Source organism: Contarinia nasturtii, unplaced genomic scaffold (assembly GCF_009176525.2).
Source record: "Contarinia nasturtii isolate CC-2019 unplaced genomic scaffold, AAFC_CNas_1.1 Cnas_scaffold_3175, whole genome shotgun sequence".
NCBI lineage: Eukaryota > Metazoa > Arthropoda > Insecta > Diptera > Cecidomyiidae > Contarinia > Contarinia nasturtii.
The window spans coordinates 849,533-874,152 of record NW_022200487.1 but is presented as its reverse complement, the minus strand read 5'-3'; the positions used below and the strand labels follow the sequence as shown (position 1 = coordinate 874,152).

Genomic DNA, 24,620 nt, shown 5'->3' with positions numbered 1-24,620 from the left:
ATTATTGTATGAGTTATTGCTGGCGGTGCGGTGCATTGATTGTGATTCATGAATAATTTATATTTTATGATTCCATTGTGTTTGAATGTGCATGACACTTGAACGGAATCTTGTTTTAAATCATGTTTGTGATTACGTTTTGTTTCCTTACTCTTTCTCCTGTATAACAGTTTTGAATGTTTTTCTCAAGCAAATGATTAAATATCCTGAAAATTTTCTTGCATTTCTTTGCATACATAGTTAGCAACTTAGTTTTTATTTTACTGTAGTGTTGCATACAATGGCATACTTTTCTTTCTTTAGAATTTTTCATAAAACTGAATCCACACATTATTCAATTTCATTTATTCCTTGTGAAGAAGAAGAGGGAGAAAGAGAGAGAGAAAGCAGATGAAAACGGAGTAAACCATACACGTCACAATATGATTATTTGGAAAAGTTACCGGATGGTTTTGAATGTAATAAGAACTTTCAACGTAATCATGATGCTTCTGTATGTCATTTCGCATAAATACTTAATTCAATCCATTGCTATCTTGTCCATTTAAAATCAAGGTAAATATAGCAAAAAGTCAAGAATAAAAGATTTTTTGTATAAATATGATTATTCACATTTTATTGTCATCAACGTGACGATGACTTCAAATACCTGCTAGAAAAGTTTAAAAATATTTTTTGCCATTTAAATCTTTGGAACTTCACAAAAAAAGTGCAATATTCTTTGATTCGAAAACATTGCCGTCGAGAGCAAAAAAGAATACATGCGCTGTTAATTTTACGCTTCTTTCGTCTCTCACTATAACCAAAGCACATCATATAAAATGAATAAATTTTGAATTCTTCGAGCACCAACTCCATAATTTGGCATATTCGGTGGCTTCAATAAATACGAGATGAAATCAATTACGATGATTCTATTTTTACACTTTGAATCGTCTATCCTTGTTATTTTCTTACAATTTTTAATTTTGACAAATAAAAACTTTCTCTATTCATAAAAAAATGCTCATTCAATCAAGAGAGGCAAAATCAAATTGAAGCATTTTTAGATCAACCGATGAAGCCGCAATAATCAAAATATGAGAGCGGTAGCAGTATATGCAAAATGCAGAGTCAAATGTGCGTTTCATAAAAAAAATGATAAACGTTACTAAATTCAACGAAATAAAAAAATAAAATAAGCACGTTATTCTCTTTTTTGTTAAAGGATTTCCTTTTTTAAAGCAACAAGATGTTTCAAGCCATATGTGAAGTTGTTCGTTCCCATCTCAACTCTGCATACGCTCAAAAGGAAGTCAATGTGTGTATGCGTCGCTTCCGAATCTAACTGCCATTGTTCACATCGGTGTCTGCTGTTAACTCATGTAATATTATGTGTTTTTTCAAGCAGAAAATTCCTGTGTGCATATAACTGAACAGTAAGAGCTCTTGCTCTTTCACAGCAGGCTGATATATAATGTTTAAAGTGATATTACACGTCAATGCGTATGATTTCTTTCTGCTCCTAACATGAAACCATATTCTTTTTTGAGTGAGTCTGTGTAAAAGACAAACGATGAAGCGTATGACTTGGTTGTTTGAAAATTTTCCACTTCTTTCGTCAAGATGGTTCAACGATATATTCTTTATAAAAAAAATCCCATACAATTTATTTAAGTTTTGCTTTTAAATAAAAACAAATTAAAAGAGTAGAAGAAAATAAAATAAAAAACGACGATAACAGTTTTGCAATCGCTTGGCAAACAACAGTCACAACAACATTGAGGTCAATGATGTGAAATTAATTGGTTTTGCTGAAAATGGGAAACAATGTGCGTCTTTCTATACATATATCAATGTATCGAAATATGAACAAAAATGAAGAAGAAGAGAGAAATTTGGTACAAAATATTGTCCGGTGTATTTCTGCAATGCAATATCCGAACAACAGTGTTGAAAAAAATTCATTTTAAAGCACCATGCATTGAAGCAATGGGTTCAACAAAGCATGGCAGTAGTGACAGTTGGGCAACGCAGCATTGAATAATGGCACAAATTCGTGCTCAATAATGGCACAAATTTGTACCAGCAACCCATAGGGTTGCTATAGTTCATCTGGCAACCGATGCGAGCGCTTCGGTCGATTTTTGTCACTGCCGTGCTTTGGGGTTCAAGAATATCAGTAACAGTATCAAATATTGTATTGAGTACATGAGAATAAATAGATTCATTTGACAAAGTTGTAAAAGTATTGTTGACCACAGGAAATTCCCACAAATAGCAGTGATGCGTAAGCCATCCTCAGCTAATATAGTTTAACGCTTGATGATAGTGACAAGAAACGTAAAGAAGAAAGGTGCTCTTTTCTCGCATCCATTTATTTGGGTTTTCATATCAAACTTGATAAATGCGATGGTAAATTTTGGCATATAGAAATGGCACCATACAAAACGAGAATTGTGAATAAAATATTTGAGAGTAACTATGGAATCTATAACTACGTGTCTTCAAATAGGAATGATAAAGAAGATGACTTGCACCGATGTACCAATGCGGATATTCGCCTCTCCGGTGTTCGTGGTTCACCGTTGAGTTTGCCTTTGAGCACTTTCTAGTGAAATTATTTTTCGCGCTCAAATTTTATTTTATTCTCATTCGCTTCGTCAATAACGTGCAAAATCTTTAGATGCTTTTGAAAATGAGACATTTTGTGAGTTCTTTTTCACAACTAGAAATTCATTTTATTTTGAGCTTCAATATAGTTTTCAACAAGCGTCTCAGTTGTTTCGTATTTAATATCAAAAGGAACAATGAAACTTAGATTAAAAGTAAACAATGCTCGACTGATGGACGGAAAGCAAGAATAATAATAATAAGTAATTCATAACCACTTGCATTGTTGCATTTTCAATCAATTCTACTTCGTTTTCATTGAAAAACTAAAGTCTCTTCAAGTTTCCACATCTATTTAAGAATAGAAAACACTTTTTCCAGTAAGACAGTATTTTTTGTATTTGACAAGCAGAAACTCAAGTATCTTCTGATAAGTAGATTTTGTAGTCCAAAGAAAGCGGAACTATAAAGTAGATGTAAACCTCATTACAAGGTACTGGTTACGACTGCATTCAAGTCCTTCCTTCCAGTTATTTTAATTAAATTGTTGTAATTAATGGAATTGCGTAACGAATCTAAACATACGAAAACCCATACCGAATCAAGTGGTTTTTCAATGTAAGACTTTATAAAAGTGTAAATAGAATGTAAATGTGCTCAAAACTTGTTAAACTTGTTGAAATGTCGAAACAGTTTATTGATTCAAATTAACTATAGTTGAATGCCTAATAAATTTTTCAATATTGCAAGGTCAAATCAATTGACAATCAAATTTGAAACTTATTTGATACTGATACGATTCGAAATATACAACCAAAGTGTCCAATCGAATTTTTGATCATCATCTATAACCATTGCCAATGGTCCATTGGTTTCAAAAACACAGGTTCTATTTCGCGTTTCCCTTTTATTTTCTATCACCACATCCACCATCAGTAACGTCACGTAGACGTTTTTTGTCGTAATTTCATCAACAATGTGCTACTGAAACCACGTGTAAATGCGAACGATGATTCAAATGTGTCAGCTCGGTTTTGTGTTTGTATTGCCACTATCACATAAACGAAATGTTATATTTTGTATAAAATTGCGTTATCTTTGGGTAAATCGAATCAATGTGTCGTGGTTTTGTGTGTATGTCGTGCGCTGCGGGTAAGCTTTTATGGTTTTTTCTTCTCTCATTTGACTGTCATTTGTTGTTGATTAAACTTAAACGAAATGAAAATTATTGTCACTATTTCGACAAGGTTTCCGTATTCGTGAATATAGAAGAAGCCGCTATGATGATATGGCGTGTAACAAACAGAATCTTAGTGCGATTTCATCTCTTTACCACGGAAAACCATCGGTAGCACCGAATTCATTTTCCACCCTGATTTAATATTATAATTTAAAGGTAGCACACACAGACACTCACGAACTTTTTCCATATACGTGCACTTGATATATGTGTGTGGTAAGCATGCAAGACACATGTATACTAACATAATATATAATATTTGTCTTAAGCATTTCAACATAAAAAGGAATAAGTTTGGGACGTTTATTATTTGTTTAACAACTTAAAGAATATATGGGGTATGTACTATATATGTGCAGCAATCAGCACTGAAATACGGGCATATATCTAATTTGTTCGGCTCAACAATATCACAAATTATCGTTTTCGGGTGTGATATTGCCTTTGGTATTCGAACACATGTACGTATGCGTATGACACCTCTAATTATTTGTTTTGGAGCGATATCGTTGCGCTGGCATTGCAAATGGAAATGAAATTAAGTTCCCAAATGCGAAAGAAAATTCCAAACAAATGAAATAATAACAATTATTTGATTAATAAAACAGCAAGTCACATGCTTGCACAAGCATAAAGCAATCATAAGCACCACAATTTCTGTTTGGTACTTGCGCGGTGTGTAAATTCTGTATTTTATGAGCTTTCTTCTGTTTAGTTTTTTCACATCCTCATTTGCTTTTGTAGCAATGATTTTGTGTGTGTATGTGACGACAAACATTTTCTTAATTTATACACTTGAAATTTTCCATGTGCTAAATTCTATTTTCACTTCCCACGCAATAAATATATGGAAATAATATGAAAAAGATCGCTTGAATCAATTTTATGAAGAGTTATGACACACATGGCAAACAGTCAAAGCGATGAAAACTATATCAATGAGCAAATGAAAATAGTTTCTCACATCTGCACGAAAATTAAGAAGTATGGTTTGTATGCGTGTAATATTGGTGCATTTCCGTAACTAGTAACTAATAGTATATTTTGATGACAGAGTTTCCGCTTGAAAATGCGTTAAAGTTCAACTAGTTGCAAAGTTTTTGTTTGGTATAAAAACACGTCGACCAACTTTATAATTATATGCATGGTGCAACTAATTACTATAAGGCTCAATTGCAAAAAGAAGTTACACCAGCACTTTTCTTTTTGTCACCGTCTTCCTTTAAAAAAACTTGTCGCATAAGTGAAAATTAAAACTTTCGAGAAGAATGTTTTAAATCGGCACAAAATCAACTATGGAGTAGTATTTTGAGTAAAATTGAAAAACGAATTTGTGTTCGAAACGCAAAGGAAACAAAAATGAAATCAATTTGAAATGTTGTGCCACAATAATTTAAAATAAATGAAATGTAATTCAAATGAGGCATTACAGGAATGTGCTAGCTAGCATTCAATTATGTAAACATCGATTCGACACAGTTGGATTAAACCAACAGATTCGTTAAGCTGTTACCAGCATATGAATATACAATCATAGGTATAATGAAATGGATTTAGAAAATATGTGTTTCGCAAATTGGATGCATTTGTGCGTAAACAAATTGCCACATCTAGTACAAATCATAAAAATTTCAAAATGTTTCATGCGACACAAACAATTAACGAAACAAAATATTTGCCCATGGACAACAAAACACATCCAGCAGGATGGAAAAACAACAATGGTGGTCTTTGTTTTCAAAACTGTCGGTCGTTTTCGTTGAATATTTGAATCGAAACGCTTAATTTTGACACACAAAAAAAACTTATTCAAATGAGAATAAATGTTTACCAATGTTGGCGATACAAATGAGTTTTGTTAGTTTGATGATGTTTCAGTTTTGCGACCGCACTGAATATTTATTTGTCCTCTATTTTCTTTCTCGCACATCAATGAAGTCAATGTGGAAACAATATATGCCATCAAATTAGAATTTTGCACAAACAATTACGCGTGTGCGGTCAAAACTATGATAATGCATGAGGTAGAAGTGTATGCAGCTGTATTTGGCACAATCAAATTATTTAGTCCATATGTGACAATGCTTCATGAAATAATAATAACAATAATATGCCAAGCACACATACACTCATAGAACATTTTCATAATTATTGATTTTAAATTGTTTAATTGTGCGTGTCACATGTAGGAACAGAATAAAAATGGATTAAAAATTCATTATTTAGCAAACGCATCAGAAACAGCATTGCTTGCATGTCATGAGAGCTGATTTGGCCAAGAGAGAAACATCTTTTTAAAGTGATGACAAGCAAATACATGTAGTTATCTGTCGCCAATATATCGGAAACTACACCCAGACATCATAATCGCATTACAAACAGAATATTCAATTTGTGTTTCAGTAGAAATGTATAATTAAATGATATTAATTTAATTTTCCCTCAATTCAAACCACTTTACTGAGGAAAATTAGCACTGCAGATATTGGGCACAGACACTTGTCATCGCGGTTCAATTTTACACAAAATTACAGCTAATTCAATTTGCACGTAATATTTTTATTCGATCTTTATTTAATTTTAGAGCGAACAACATTTTTCAGAATTAATTCATTTAGCCATAGTTTTTGCGCACTCGTATATTGGATATGTGTCACACAGCGTGAGGAAAAATGGTCATTCAATTATACTAATTTACTTTGGCTAATGATAATGTTAGCGAGAAAACGCTGTCAAATTTAGATGGCAAATTGAGTTTTGGTTTGGTTTTCGTTGGAATTTGCGCGCACGTGAACTAATTCCGCCAGTTTGTTGACACAATCCATACAACTTAGCCACATTAAATTTTCAATGATTAATTATAGAACAATATATCTTCGTTATCAAAACTTGTACATTTAATGCTAAATTTAATTTTTATTTGAAAATTGAAAACATTTGAAATTATACTGATTAAATGCTTACGCTCCATTTATGCCACACCACGATGTGATGTGGATCAATGAAGGAAATTAATTTGCATTCCAAACTTAGATCGATCACCCATTGTACATTGCTAATCATTCATAATAATTTATTGAAATGAGTTTATACAATAAAAAAATAATAATTATAGAATTCAAATACGTATAGACGGGAATTTTCTATGGTTCAATGTTTTCAATTAAATGCGTGATTCAATATCGACATAATAATGCAAATGAATGGACGAAAATAACTTATACACATGTTATCAATTTTGACTGGCCAATTTAAAACAAAAAACAACACTTACCCGAAATCGACAAAACGCTGGCTGTATTGTTGACCAAATTATCCATGATTGGCAGAATAGTTGTGTAGGTTAACCATTCTAACAGATTATTATTCAAATTCAATGTAGTCACTGCTGGTACCGTGCTAAATACTCCATTCTCCAACATAGTGATTTTGTTATTTTGCAAATTGAGAATGCGTAAATTATTCAAACCATCGAAAGCTCGTTCGGAAATGCGCTGTTTTATATGAAGCAGAGATATGAAAAAAAAACATAAATAACATAAGTGAAAATACATAGACATTGATAAATGATTGAAAATCGCGTCGAATGAAAACCAAAACCACATAAAAAACTAACTCAAAGGGACCAAAAATACCTAAATAAATACGGACGTAAAATTACCATTGGCTTTTCATTCAGTAAAATGTTTATTTTTGTTCGTTATTTTACATAAATGGAAAGCTCTCGATGATACAAAACTGGAAATGCAAATGACTATTTATAAAAACTATGATGAAAATTCTTTCTAGAACGATTCTCTACACTATGCATCTGACTGATAAGCAAATAGAGTGAACTTACAAGTTGATTTTAATTCATTAGCGACTTTGTATCTTGTTAGTTAAATGTAAATTAATGTCAGGAACCCATTTGTGCGAAGAGCCAACAGACATCAAACTATTTCCAAACTAACAAAATCACATTTTCACTCTTCAACTTGATCATTTTATTTGAACTAAATACGTTTGTATTTGATTCGCATTCAAATGACAGCATAAATAATTACCCAATTATTTTTAATGAGCCAAGTTCCATTTCTATCGGACATTAATGAACATTTCCAAAAATTAATTGATAATGAAAAAAATAACGAATACCATTCAAATACCCCAAGTAATAAGTCGAAATAATAGATTCAATCAGTAGTAATTACTTGATAAAATTATGCAGACGCTTCCAAACAAAATAATCGATGTCAATTGAACTTTGTACCAAAATATCTATGATTTACAATAAAATGTTGACAGTTTACAAACTTGCTCACTTACTTCAAGACTGTTATTTTCCAAATAAAGTTCCTGTAGACTCCATAATTCCGCAAATACGCCATCACTCAGACTTTTTAAATTATTTACGCTCAAGTCAAGTTGTTGTAATTTTCCCAATCCTTTGAATACGTCACGTGTTAATACCAGCAATAAATTATCATTCAATCTCAATTTATTAAGATTGGTAATATTGACGAATGCGTCGTTTGGCAATGTTGAAATATTGTTGTTGCTTAAAACTAATTCATCTAATTTGGGTAAATTGACAAAGGCCAATCGATTAATGTTGATAATTTCATTTAATTGTAGATTAAGTTCGATGAGTTCCGGATGGTTGGCAAATGAAAATGCGTTCAATACTTCGATCTGGTTGTGTTTCAATGTAATATTATGTATTCGCGTTAAATTGCTGAATGCATTGGACGGGATCTCACGAATATTTCCATACTGAATGTTTAGCGTTTGTAAGTCGCGTTGTCTTCGAAAAACATCAATGGGAAGATAGCCCAAGTAGCCATGTTTCGTAACTGTCAACTGAATATGCTTTATATGGGGATGACTGTTAAAGGCATACCTGTTGAATGAAAAGAAAATTTATATGTTGCGTTCAGATGCCAACTAATTGCACTTTGATTTTCCATAGATTAATATATAGAGAGAAGAAAAACGGTTTTTTCATTTATACATACCAAGATGAATCCGATTGTGCAATATCTTCATGCAATAATAAGCAATCGACGTCGTTGATTTTTTTATTATAATGGTCTTGGTTGCAATGGCACATCAATTTCATATCAGCGCCTTTTTCGCACAAATTATTTGTCGTAGTGACTGTTGGCCTGTCACGTCTTCGGGTACTTTGATTGCGATCGTGTGTGCTTTCAATTGTACACACGACACACATTATCACCAGCATCAATGCAATATGTCGCTTGACTATTAACGTCATTTTGGTTTTCGGAGGGAGTTTCGGGAGATTGATGTGGTTCTCCACACACAAACTTTTGCTTTGGTTATACTTTTGTTCCTGTTATTATCCGTTCAAACTGAAAAGGGAAATAAAACGAGATTAATGCATGGTGGTGATAATTTGTTGATTACGTTGAAAGTACTGTTTCTAAAATTATATATAGGAATGTTGTCAATGTCAATTGAAATCGCAGATAATTGATGTGTTAATACTACTTTGACAATCACCACTAGGATGATATATTCATGGTCGAGTTTTCCATTTATATATGTCGGTTACGAGTCAGGACGACTATAGCCTACGCTCTCAATCATTATTCTTATTTTTAAAATAAAGTTTTCTAAAAGAATATTATCATATAAAATTAAAAAATGTCTTTCCAAAGTGGAGTGATTGATAAAATATGACATATCTTCCGTCTGCAGTTTGCACAATTCAAAATTTTCTACAGCGTATTTCTTCGTATCTTATAAATCCAGTCAACTGACCTATTCATTTATGTGTCACATTCAAACATTTCAATCACCATCTTGACGAGGCCATAAGATAATTGGCCTTTAGAATACAGCATTTTACATATTTCCGACACAGTAAGAAAATATCAGCCGACGCTATACGCAAAACCGACTGGTACGTGCGCTCATACGTTTTTACATCTTTTACATCTAGTGACCATACGATTTTTCGACTGATTCGTTACTCTTTGTGCGTATCTTCGCACAGTCGAAAAATCGTATGGTAATAGATGTAAAAGATGTAAAAACGTATAAGCGCACGTACCAGTCGGTTTTGCGTATAGCGTCAGCTGATATTTTCTTTCTGTGGATATATTGTTAAAACCCGTATTATGTAACTTAACCATATTTGATACGAATGATAAATAAACCTAAATATAATAATAACAATAATAATAAATGGACAGCGGGCAGATAGAAGACATGCAATTTATCGTTGATAAATTGGATAATGCAGCTATTATGCCGTGAGGTATTATGCGCAAGTACGTTGACCCATTGAATTGTAAATGCTCACATTTTCAGAATAATGGGTGTTAAAGATTCAAGCAAATCCAAAACACATACACTCGGGAAAGATCGATATTGAAATATACGCGTCGAACATTTTGTTGCGGTTAGAGGACTCAATTCTAACGTTCAAACTAAATATTTAAGTACTCATTCTTTAGCTACAGCTACAACCTGCATGCACTCCATATGCCATTATTTTCATTTTTCATTCCAAAATTCAACAGTAACAACTACATATATTGCATTTGTCAATATCATTTTAAATTTAGTAGTTGATATTCAGCTTTTATTGAATACGTCTGAATATTTTATGAAAAGCGATAATTTGCATAGAATGATATTGGCCCCAAGTGCAGTTATTTTGCTATTCATTTGATAGCATACATTTACATATTGTACCGCATAATTGAATCTAGTTCTGCTGTTGCTTCTACAAATGACGTACATTTTCTCGATCCAGATTATTTGTCTGGAATAAATGGACAAAGTTTACGAGAATTCTGTCAAGTTGGATGGATATTGTCATCAGGACAGTAAATTAAATGTAAGTGTAAGACTAACAATGAATGATGTTACATAAGAAATTTTGTACGTGTCTCATCATCAATTATGCATACATGTGTATACGTCAAGCTGACTCATTTTTATCTACGTGTACCAATTGTCACAAGACACGTTTTAAAGAATATATAATAATAAATTGATGAATTATTATATTTGACCAAAATGACTTTTTAAATGGAAATAATGGATCAATCACATTTTGCATTCATATAGTAGTAGTAATATTAACTAAAGCCAAACAAACATAAAATAATAAACATTTGTAGTATGAATTATAAACATCAGATAAAAAATAAGTTAGATAAAACCAAATAAAAGTTGGTTTTTTTTCTTTCTTTTGTTTTGTATGATTTGAATAACAAATATTCAATATGCAAAGAGGTTATTTATTTATGCAAATTGATTTTTAGTTATGAATAATGACCAAAAAACAAATGAACAACTTATGAAAGTAAATAAGAGAGAAGTTTATATCACCCTGTGTTAATTCAATCGAAAGGGATGAATATTACCATTGTCAATCATCATAACGTTGATATTTTATTACTTTAAATTTAAAATATTTTGTTTAAATTAAAATGGGAGTCTTTTTTACTGCCTTGCATAATGATCAATGAAAAATCGAACTAACATTTCGATCAAGCGAAAAATCATGCTTCCTGTTCCGTTGTTGAATATTACAATATGCGTTAAATGTACGTTCCGGTAACCCCAATTAGTATGAACGATTCATTGAGTTTGGTTGCTGTCAACATGGTAATAACATCTGCAACTCACGTCTTTGTAATAACGCTTTTGTTCAATGTTTTATGAAAAATTTAACTGACATTTAAAAAATGCAAAAAAAAAAAACTATTGACTTTTGGGAAGTTTTTGTGCATAGATTATTCAAAATATAAATAATCCAGTAACAAAATAAATTAATTGATTAATGTCACTGAGTCCAACCTTTTTTTTTTTGCTTTCTACACGGATGTTAGTTTTTGTTAAATCGCATTGAAAAACAACTGTTACGCAATGAATTAACTTTTGCTGTTAATTTATATAATACAAAAAACAAACTTAACAGGTGGCCAATGGGCACAAAACTCAGTAAGTGTCACAGCTTGCTGTGAACGTAATATAACTTTACACTAGAAGGAAAAATAAGAACATGAAATCAAAAGATATAAATAAAAGATGTCAAAGGCTTTATTTGGATAGAAAAATGAAGAAAAACAACAGAATTGACCTAACGAAAGGTAGATAATTCTGTCAAAATTCGCTGTTGATGACAATGAAGCGAATATAATCTGCTACATATAGTATATTGATTATTCAAAATGCTTGTCAACACTGATGGCATGTAGGACATTTTTACACATACGCGCACAAAAACGCACTTCCACATGCATAGCTTTAGTAATATTGGCAAAAAGTGCACACACCAAATTTTTCACCGTCACCAATTTTAACTGGAAAAATCAACACATTTTGTCATAGTTTTTACCAAAATACACATACTAGCAGTTGACTGCCGACAGTTGTCAGTTTGTCAATTGCACGGTCAATTAAATACATTTTAAATAATTTTTTTCTCACCAATTTATGGTATTTTTGTGCCTTTTCATACTATTTTTTACTATTCAAGCAAATATATTTTAATTAAATGACAATTATTTATTAGAACATTTCACTTTTCAATCATACATTTACTATACATACTGCATTTGCTTGACTTTTCAAATATTTATTGTTTAGATCGAAATTCTGTCGCAAATATTTTTAATTTTTCCAGAAAATATTTTGCAGCTATTTTTCGAGGCGTTTGTTTTTTATTCTACAAAGACTTTTTTCTTGAGAAGAATTAACAAGAATAATACATCAACGAATCATCAACTTGTTTTCTCACATAATTTTTAATGGTGAAAAATGATGAATTTTTCAGTTTCCCTTTCGTTCAATAATCAGATTTATAATGAGTCAGCTACCTTTATTCAAAAATTTCAAGAAGAAAAACATTCTCAAAATGCCGTATACATTGTACAGTCCATTGAATTTATCATGTCTTATCCATTTCGAACGTGAATCATCTTACTCTCCGGCAACTGAGTACTTTCAAAAACTTTCCGTAAATGTAGTAAATGCAAACACTAATCTCGAGACATGAGCTCACTCGAAAATTCCGTGCATATATGTACACGCATCGTGAATGCTTTCGAAAAGTGAAAATCGAATTAAATCCATGGCAGTGCATCAGGGATGGAATGGTGCTTATATGTGTCGTTGATTGTTTGGAAATGAAATTACAAGACGGTATCAAGTAGAATGACAGAAAGAATCGGGGCATGTGTTTCGAATGAAAACAAAATGGTTTATGAACCGTATGGCTGTGATTTTAAAACATACACACTTATACAAACACATATAGAATCAGACTGATTTTGTTTGGTCGTTAACTTGAAAATGGATTGTGTTGAGAAACGACAGCAACAAGCATGATTGAAAAAAAAAAAACAAAAACAAAACAAGATGAAATTTTAAGAGGATAAAACGGGAACTGCAAAATACAGATGAGAATAAAGCCCTAAATGGCAGCAACAGCAGCAAGCATAAACGAAAAGGTTGTAAGAGGATAAAACACACAATCACTTCAGCCAGTGAGTGGCGAAGAGAAAGAAAATCATTTCGCACCAGCTAAAACAATAAGACCGAATACAAAACAACACAAAAAGAGAAAAATCCCGTATAATGGGGAAAATGCATAATGAATCAGCAATCGCAAATGATCGCCGTCGAGCTACTAGCAAACAGTGCCACGTACTTCAATCGAGTTAAAAACGTGTTGGATGAAAAAAAAAAACTAAGTGTGTAGAAAACCATACTTAAAAAAGCATAACGCTGAATTTATGCTGAATCATCCGACCATGCAAATCAAAAGCGATTAAGAGGTAACCGAGAGCGATTGAGACCACGCGACTCGGAACGCTTCAAAAACATACTCAAAGCAAACGACATACAGACACAAAACAACCAAAATCAAAGACTCACTGGGCTTCAATGTAATCAGACAGTCGAGCCACAGTGTTTTTGTTCCGAATGATTCTATCATCTTTCGATAAAAACCGTACATATAAATCTTGTCGATGTTTTTATTGTGGAAGTGTGCGTCTCAACAGCGACTTTCTGCATTGCTCTCTTTCACACTTCTGTGATAGATGAAAGTTTTACATTCTGCACAAACATAAACTGTATGCACAATGCATTACACCGACATTTTTCACTGATGATTGTTTATTTGCATTTGTCTATCGCTGCTGATATTATTCCAGTTCTCTGGTTGATTTTTTTCTTGAATATATTGCCCGTGTCCCTTTCCAAGCATTACGGTACAGTGATTTTTTTAAACGGTATAGCGTGAAAAGAATTAAATTCGTCAATGACATGCAAATCTGATCTCTCTGCCTTGATACAACATTTTTTATGAATATTTGTTTGTTTTTCATCGTAATACCGCTGCCTTGTCACACGCATGACATTTTCCATAATCTTATTAAACTGTTTATTCAAATTTCAATTTCACTCTCTTTTTGAATCGCATAACGAAGGGTTGCCCTTAAAGTATGCCAGCATAAAATATTTCAATGCAAACTTTCACTTGCACAGTGACTAACATAGAATTTCTCTTGAAACAATCCAAATACAGGACCACAATAATAATTTTATGACCCGATAGGGGGTTGCATGGCTAAGAAGCAATCTTATTATGAATAATATTTATCATATAAATTACAGCATCCAAAATATTAAATAGGTTTGAGCATGCTTTTATACGTTAAAAGATAAACAAACAAAAGGAATGATTAAGGCCAATTTGATGATATGGAAAATTTTCATTGGTGACGCTACCGATGCTCGCATTTCATTTATTTTTTTCTTCGACTCATCCGGCCAACATTCATTTTATTTGAATAGCAGAAAATAAATTATGAAAAATTTATTCTTTTCAAAAGCGTTTGAATACAAAAAAGAAACCGCAGAACGGAAAGTTGGAAAAAAATGAAGTAAGAAGAAAAGAAATGAAATGTCATAATTGCAGCTGAAAGTTTATCGAGTCAATGATTTTACGATGGGGTAAATTTTCTTCATTGAATGAGCATTTTATCCATAAATCACTAACTAATCTTTATTGAAGCATTTGATAGCCTGATATTTTTACATGAATTGCAACGTGACCGCAAATCTTTGCTGCTAACTTTTTGCGATTTTATGTGCATGCATTGTGAAATGAAAGTTGAAACATTTGGCATCAATAATTTCGTTCGGTATTAAGTGGTTGTGACATGTGAATGAAAGTTTAATTCCGAGCATTCGCATTTGAGAACGGTATTATGCAAGCAATTTTTCTCAGAAAACCCTTTGAATTTTAATGAATCGATTTTATTTGATAATGTTTGGAAATATGTGTACGTGCCTGGTCACTGCAGATTCGTTTGAAATAAAATTCAGGTGATAAAATATGTGTGTTTGTGTGCATCAATTATGTTTTATATTTTGTGATTGAATTGAGCACGTTTTTAGTTGGCGACCTTAATTCTATACCATTTATAATCGACTGCAATTGAATTAAATGTAAATGGGAATTGGTGTACATGTAAATAGTCGTGTTTTTACGGCGAATAGACCGGGATAATGATGAATGATGTTTCTAGTCGAATGAAAATGGGGTTTACCCCATATGTGGTCAATGAACACGTTTGCATAAACATTATTGCATTCACTTAATGAATAACATGATTTTGATCAACGTCGTTCAAACATAGTGTTTTGACATAGATTTCTCAAGTCACATGCATACACATACCACAAGGAAGTGTACGCGGCAGAACGCTCTTCATTCCAATATTCTTCACCACCAATCAGGTTGACGAAAGATTAAAAATAAGTCACACAAATTTTATATATGCATCTAAAGCAGGTTAGAAACACCGTATACATATAAATGGCCAAATGATGGTTTACGTGGTTTTCATAAAATTAATGCGGTTTCTTTGGAAATTCAACGCACCACAAAATCGTGCCAAATGAGTGTATATGTGTATTGATTCGAGTACAACCACTGAAATAAAGTCAATTTATTGTCATCGAAAAAACGCATTTCCGCTTTGGAAATTATTTTAATGGTTAGTGTTCGAGCAAATAAATGCTTCCAAAACCGTATAAATCTTTGGAAGTAAAGAGCTATGTAGTTGAGAACAAGAAAAGAAAATTGTCGTCCGCGATGAAATTACCAGCTGAAATTACAGAATAAATACATTGTAATGATGATCGGAATAACATTCATTTTGTGGAAAATTAAAATCCAACAGCAATTTCTTAAGGAAATCCCATTAAATACATTTCTGAATCACTTTCATGTTTTTTATCAAAGAATTTATTTGTACGTGGAATTTGAAAGGCAAGCTGCTGCTGCAGGTGCAATTTGCAATCGTAAAACTGCAATGCTCGTAAATTTTCTTTAGCTTACTTGCGATTTCATAAAAGCTTTATTTGCTTGTAATGAATATTTTGCGCACATACGCTAACTATTATAATCCCTTCAGTCTCCGGTGTGGCAGAATGAGGCTACACAACGACAAGAGGTATATTGTGAGCTGCACAAAAACATGACTTTTCATCTGCAGTGTATGTGAGAGAAAGAGGGAGAGAGATGGAGTTCGATACGTTGGTAAAATTCTACCAATGTTTTTTTTTGTTGGTTTTTATATTTCTTCTACTTGTGTGCAACCTGTTCACGATCGTAACGATGGCAATTAGTGCAATTGAACCGTTTGATGTGCTCAAATATTATGCTATTTTTCATCACACAAAAAAGCAATCTAAAAATAGAAACTTGTCGAGAAGGCTTTCTGTACAAAAAAAATAATGAAAAAGGAACAAAACTTTTCTCATTTCTAGATCAATCTCTCATTCTCTCTGAAGAAATTCGAAGAACTCGATTAAAATACTAAAACATGAAGATGCCAAGACTTTTAATTTTGGAATATTTCTTTCTCTCATTTCATCAATACAGCAAAAAATCCAATATCAAAACGGAATAGCAGAATGAAATGAATAATTAAGTTTATAAGAGTGTTATCGAGTGTAGCCATCTTATTTGTTGTCGAGCGAAAATGATGAAGTACAAACGGATGTAGAAATATGTTGTTCATTCGTCACATAGTTTCACAAAATGATATTGATACGGTGTGACCTGGCAGCCACTAAGTTAATCATCATTAGTTTCTTTATTTCATTCGATGTTCACTCTGCCCATTCTATTCAGCCACACAAGAACAAAAGCAACGACGCTAATTATCATTAACAATGTGCCAAATCGAAATGAGACTCAACGGCTCAATTGGTATGGTTTGTTTCATTTAAAATGTCATTAATGTATACCTGCATTTCGAAATAACAAACCGCTAGACGGTTACGCTTGAGGATATGGACACACAAACGCACACATAGTATAGTTCTCATACAATGGTCATGCGTCATGGTTTGGTGATGAGCGACCAAATGTCCAACCACTTCGTATACCAGGTCCGAAGATAATCGAACAGAAATACAGCAGTGAAAATACGCATCAGTTGCGTACTTTGGTAAACTGTCCATGAAATTCAGTGATTAATAAAATTCATGGGTAAATGATTTTTGGTTATTTTGGTTCATGCTATATAGCTCTTATGTAATGGAAAAACACAACAAAAATTGACCACCTGCCAAGTTTTCATTTGCAAAAATGCGAACAAAAATCATTATGATGCGAAATTTCTGATAAAAATAGCCCACTATTATCATATTACCTTGCCGAAAATATACTCATATCATACCTGGATTATCTAATTAATCCGGACCTGAATTCTAAATTAAAATATCAAACGAACCATGTCTGGAATTCTATGGCTTTCATAAAAAAAAAATTCCCCAAAAAATTCAGAACATTCAATAATTCGTTTTCATCAGACCAGCCCCAGAGAAAGAAAATGAAATAAAAAAAGAACTGAAGCTTGACACCAAATCATCTGTAATGGAAAAAGTTTGAATGTGATTTGAAACGAAAACGACTATTTTCCATTAGGGAAAATGCATATCATGCGCTTAATTCAAGGAGACAAACAGAAAAAAAGAAGAAAAAAACATCTCGCTTATATGCTCAAGCTTATACATATACATTAGTATTACGAACACAACATCCAATCAACATGCCGTAGCTGAATCCAAATGCAAGATATGAAAAAGTGTCGTTTTTGTTTTGCGCTCGAAACTGAATATGATCCATGAACATCACATCATCATGAGGATATTACTTATTGTGTTTTATTCTATTTGCATGTGCCTATGCGATTGACACGATTTTTGGCTTAGTTTACAAATAGGCTGTGTCTATTATCCATCCATTAAAGCTGTTGCATCCAAATGTGTTGTTTACTGTTGTACAATGAAATTTCGCGCAGTTTCGGAATGATTTCATATACTTATTACAGTAATGTGCGAGCTACATTTTACAGGGGGGGGTGATTTTTCAAAAACCAAAAATTCTCTAGCAAATCAAACAAATTTTCGTTTTTTTTTTTTTGGAAGTCACTTTTTGAGGCGAAAATCCCTAGCAAATCGAAAGAATTTTCTCCGCGAAAAACCTTAGCAAATCTGAAAAAAATCTCTCGGAACCAAAAACCCTAGCAAATTTAAAGAATTCTCCTCAATTTTCTACATTGATGAGCTAAAAAAAAAAAAAGGTCTTCACTTTTTTCATGAAAAACCCTAGCAAATTCGAATAATTTTCGCGAAAAAAAATTTCTCATCCAAATCACAGGGGGGTTAACCCCCCCTTCGCACATTACTGACTTATTATTATTCTGTTCAGTGGGAAATTTATTCTTTTTCTGTCTGTCATCTTTTTTTAAATGTAATTTTCACCCATACCTTGGCTATTACTATCGGCTTGGCAACATTAATAATTAAATGAAATGTGCACAAATCTCTTTAGTGGCGTTATCTTACGATATGGATACACATTTTATATGGCTTCATTCACGGCATATATTGCAAGAAAATCAACATCAGTGTGCACGTATATACGTATATATCATGGTAAACGAGAGACATCAAGTGTCAGGTGAAAATGTCGAATAAACGTGTCATTTTGTATGCATATTAATGTTGACTCATGTAATGATTTTCATAGGGCTGCCGTTTGGCTCATGCTCTGATTGTGTGTTCGTATCCAAATAAAAGTAGCATCAAACGTCGCAGATCATTAATAATGATGGAAAAATTGACTCGCGAATGAAATTCAACAATGGCGGACAGAAAACAGAACACGCGACATGAATGCGAAAAGAAATTATTTACGCACAATATTTGCCACCTTTTCTTTTCATTCCAAATTTATGCCATTTTTTTAATATTTATCTCGACTTAATTTATATTTTGTGAGCTGATACTGTAATACTCCTATAGTCCCAGACATTTTTTCATCGCGATGTAGAAATTCACATTTTATTTTTCCGCACACACCCAGTGTGTAAGGTAAAGTATTGGAATCGGTCGAAAAATTAACACCCATCAAAAATGTGTTTTCTGGGTGTTTTTGGGGTCAGGGAACACGAATCCAGCGTTTTTTCGATGTCCGAATGTATGTGCGTACCCTGTACCCTGTACGCTGTACGCTGAAAGCTCTACGCTGTACGCAAAAATTTGTTAACACGATAACTTTCAAACAAGAAAAGTAATTCAAAATCTGACTTCACAGGATGATTGGGGGTGCCGAGGAATAGAATCCATTAGATTTTGAGCGACTTTGGTTGATAGAGTGAAGTGTCATGTCTGGTGTGATGCCCATGGGTATCCATGAGAAAAAATCAATTTTTGTTCCAAAAATGATATTTAATGTTTTCTTTAACACTCAAAAATATGTATTGGGGGTTTTGAATATGAGAAAACCGAATATGACGTTAGTTTTGCGATACAAATAATTTTCGACACACTTTTCATACAAAAATTTCAAAAAAAATTGGATTTTTGTATGAAAGCCATGCCTGTATGATATCGTAATGAGCTGAAACTTTGCACAGGTTATTATTTTCACGCAAAAATAATTTTCCGAGAGTTTGAAGAAATTTCAATGCATGATAACGAACAAAGTTTTGGATTTTTTGCTCAAAACGAAAATTTTGTATGGAAGGTACTCAATTGTATTGAAATCTTTTCAAACTTTCAGAATGTTAGCTTTTTGTGAAAAAAATAACATCTGCAAATTTTCACATGATTACGATATCATACAGGCATTGAAAAGTCTATAAGAAATTATTTGTATCGCAAAACTTATATCAGATTCAGTTTTCTCATGATTTCATATTTACGGTAAAAGATACGTAATAAATGCATGTTGTGGATCACTGTGCGGAAAAGTTTATCTCACGGATGTAAGACATTTTATATTCCATAGAGGATGCACACAAATACTAATAAGCATTAGTGCTAAAAATGCTAATGTCGATAGTTTAAATTAAACGAACTCATGATTTGTCCATATGTTGGTGTGTTGGCACATTACAATCTCACGCAGTCTTTGATAGTAGCTGAAGATCTTTAATTATACTCCTAAATGTATGCAATCAGTTAAACATATTTGAATGATTTCTTTGCTCTTTCTAAATTTGTTTTCAGTCAAATGTTATAAACACTTTTAAGTCCAGCCACAAGTGAGGTGCGTTAGTAGCACACACATCGCTGCCACATCGTATTTTCGGTCATGAGCAAATGAATTGACATAAATTCTTTATAAGGTTAATTGATCAACATGTTTTGATATTTCTTTTTTTAAAGAAAATTCAACTCCTCTCACTTAATTTTATATTATCCTAAAAATAGTATTCCTAAGTTTTGTTAATATTTTTATATGAAACACAAAAATGCCTTGTGAAATTATTTAATTTTGGTTCTAATTTGACGTATGGTTTCGGCATTCCAAATTTGGTGAGATAATGGCAGACAAATTTAAATTTTGGTCTCTTTAATGTTTGAAACGTTGATGGAATTGTTCACACAGAATGTATTTTGATGAATGTGTCAAACAAAATTCAATTAATATATTTCTCTGATCAAACAATTGATTTTATACGAAGACTCTAATTGTGTGCATTCAAATTCATCATTTTGACGCACATGTGCTGTATTTAGATAGAAACATAATTGGAAATATCGGAAAATGTGTGGGCATATGGATGTGTTGTAAATGTTCCCCTCATGCTTGTTTAATATCATTTTTGGTGCACTTGATTAACCTGCGCAATTTATTCGGTGATCAAATATTTAGATCCGTGTAGCACATAGCGTAAATGAGCAACATCACTTGAACATTTATGGGTCATTATATGTTTTAGCAGAGGATTTGGTTCAGCCAAAAAACATCAAAACGAAAATTGAAACAGTATCTACGCAATTTTTTTTTTGCATTCATGATCACATACCTTTGAATGAAACCATATTTTGAATTTGAACTTTTTGGTCGAATGTAGAAAATGATGGCCTCAAGCTAGATTTCCACCAAATGCCAAATAAATCGACTAAATTTTGTGTGTAATTCATACGACTCACAGAAGACGTCAATTGTAATATTTGCGAACTCTGGTGGTGATTTACTAAATTACCACCATTACAATGTGTGGCATGGTGATTTTTGTATGTATTGTATTTGCTTTGCTGAGCAATATTACTATCGCTCAACGCAGTGTTGGTGGTAATACTGTACAGCGCTGTCACAGCAAAGCAAATACAATACATACAAAAATCACCATGTAATGGTGGTAACATTGTAATGGTGGTAATTTAGTATATTACTACCAAAGTTCACAAATATTACAATTGACGTCTTCTGTGATTAGGCAATAGGGGAAACTGTACCAAATTTTTTCCACTCAATCATTATTCATTATTATGTGGCGCCCCCTAATGTACCGAACCTCAACTGACAGCCAGTGTAGACAGACATGTAGTCAAAAAAGCCGCGCGTTATTGCGTTGACACACAACCGTGTTGTCAGTTGAGTTTCAATGTGTGGTACAGTAGATAAGCCAATTGCAAAAGTATAATGGTTGGCTGAAGAAAAAATACATTAGAAGCATATTGCGTTTCCAGACATTGATTCCAGGTATTTTTTCTCATTTTGAAATGGTATTTTGCATCACAGCAGGCAAACAGAGTGGGTGATATAGAATATCTCAATATTTTGCAATGGCAGCAACCGATGTTGAGTATAACTATATAGTTATACTATTGACTACTATGGCCATGATGTGGATTGAGATATTTATTGCACACGGTTTGTTTTTATGTTCATCAACTTGAATTTCAATTTGACAGAACACATGATTTCATGTTAAGTGCATTTGAAAATCCCCATTATACTGTTTGACGCGCAACTACTGAAGTGACTAAAATTTGAATTTAATTAAATTTTGTACGCTGTTGTACACGCCAGTTCACAGATTAACAATTGAGCAAGTTGAATCAAACCTTTTGCAATCACGAAAAACGTATTGTGTGCATTCATTTAGTGATACATACTTATTTTTCTCTTTGCTTTTTGCCAATTTCCACGCTAATCCGTTTTTGCATTTGAATGCTGATAACACAAAACATAATGAATTGTTCTTCATTTTCACATTCAACGCTGCTTGTTTATCTGTTTGATTTTTCATTTTGATCCTAGATCTTTGTCATTCTCCATTGCTCTGATTGTTTGTGCTGCATTTTGTACTTTTGTTTCATTAAAGCTACAGGGTTCAGACAAAATTGCATCGGATTCATACTGAGAGCGTGGAATTTCATTCGAAATTAGCTTTACTAACAATTTTTCCGTTGAAGAAAAGTCGTTGAATTGAATTAATACCATTGAAGCATGAATGAGAAATATTTCAACTTGTTTTTTTTGTTAGTCCTTTGTTTCCCGTCATATTTAAATAATTGTAAAGATTTTCCTTTGATAGAGAGTAAAAAAAATTCTTTAATCTAATATATTGACAGAATGGAGTGAATTCACACTTCTTTTCCAAAGATTTGTTCAAAATCAAATATGCAAGGACATTTCCACACGATTGAGAGATGAAAAACAGAAAGCATGTGAAATGTTTTAGTCAATCATCTATAGCATAAATCAAAATAAAACTTTTTTTCGCCCGAAATGTCAAAATAAATAACAAGATCTCGAATTCTCGTTAATTCTTCAAATGCCATTGATGTTTTCTTTTACTCGGTGATTATTCAAATTCAATTATTCGTATTTGCGTAACGTTATTTGTTCATTGCATAGTTTTTTTTTTCATTTCTTTTCTTTCGTCATAGCTATTGGCAAAATATTCCATTTTGTGCATTACAGAACGAGTAAATCATTTACATATGGTGTGTGTCTAGCCGCTAGCAATTGATATATTTCTTTAAATGATGTAAATTATTGTCATTCCATATGCAGCGTTGTTGGAAAATGATTTGAAGGGAGAGCAGGGCACTTTTTTTTTATCTAGGCGTAGTGTATGTGCATTCTATATACCTCCTATATATTTCATCAAACTAATTTGTGTATGCATAAGCAGTCTTTTACAGTGATTATGCTTTTGGTTCCCAATTTCAGTGAAGCACTACTGAGAAACAATGGTCCCAATTCATAAATAGACAAAATGGACCGAAAAAGGGCAAATACAGAAACACACACAGCACATATATTACTGATGCATTTGCAAATGGATTTTCCAAAGGATGTTTTAATAGAATTGGTAAATGGCCGCGGGACAAACAGGAAATTCATATCTAAATGTGTACGATTTCAACCGGCAAGGGGATCATAGCCCGTACTTCAACTGGTTGCAACGAATGACGAAGCAATAATATAATTTGTAGACGTTTAATGTGTTTCATCAGTTACTTTGTGATCAGCGCGAAAAGTAAATAAGTGTCATTTGTTCACGTTACATGCAAATTGAGGGAAAAAATGAACCAGTTTTATTAGCATCAAAAGTTTTTTACGATGCAAATGCATTCTGTTTTTGGCACAACACAAAGCATACATAATATTATAATGGTAAATGTCCTGCATCGTGTACTTCATTGAATTTTGCATGCAAAGAATTTTTGATCAATAATAATTTTGTCTATTATATTATCTATTATATTATGTGGTATCGACTTTCTGAAGATTGAATTAAATAATTGAATGAGCTCAATTTCATTGCACAAATATTGAAACACATTTTGCAAAAATGAATTCTCCACTTTGTACATAATTTATATAAAGAGCAAACTAACTTAATGAAAATTATTTGAAGAAAGTTATATTTACAGAGAGGAGGAGAAAGAAGGGTATGATAACAATCTCCTAGGTCCTAGCAAATATTTGAAGTGGTTTCATGTAATAGTTCCGTTTTCGTGTATAATAAAATCTCTAAGGCATCATTCTTCCATTTTTGTTCATTAATTTTGTTCTCATTTCAACATGAAATTTAATCAAGTAAACTATTTTGATTATAGTTTTCCGTTGAAATAAATAAAAATTCCAGTTTTGTGGTTCACTCAATAAACATTCAATTGTTTGGTTTCACTAAAATCATGAAATATTCAAATTAAAAGAGAACGATACGAATGTACTTTATAAACCGTTCCATTTAATGACACCAAAATGTGGATTCGTGAAAATATAATTAGCTTTTATTTCAAAGTTTGAAATGATTTTATCTATTAACTCTATACTTAAACATTCATTTTTGTTGAATTTGATCACTCAAGCGATCTGAAAAAAATCAAAAAATTGGCTCCATGATATTTTTTTTCACGGAAATTGTATACAAATCAATTTCAGAACTAATTTAATTTTTATTAGCAGTATTGAATTACTTTACTT

At 32.4% G+C, this 24,620-nt stretch overlaps 1 protein-coding gene across 1 annotated transcript in view; it reads right to left on the bottom strand.

Annotated features, from left to right (window-relative positions):
* Positions 1 to 7,083: 7,083 nt before the first annotated feature.
* The window catches only part of LOC116349843 (connectin), a 109,679-nt gene continuing 92,142 nt past the window's right edge, over positions 7,084 to 24,620 (bottom strand). Inside the window, exons 5-7 of the mRNA XM_031781444.1 lie at positions 8,830 to 9,186; positions 8,141 to 8,714; positions 7,084 to 7,326 (exon numbers count right to left, since the gene is read on the bottom strand). Of these exons, the coding sequence (XP_031637304.1) occupies positions 7,084 to 7,326; positions 8,141 to 8,714; positions 8,830 to 9,089 (1,077 nt within the window). The 5' untranslated portion in view covers positions 9,090 to 9,186. The remainder of the gene's footprint in view (positions 7,327 to 8,140; positions 8,715 to 8,829; positions 9,187 to 24,620) is intronic.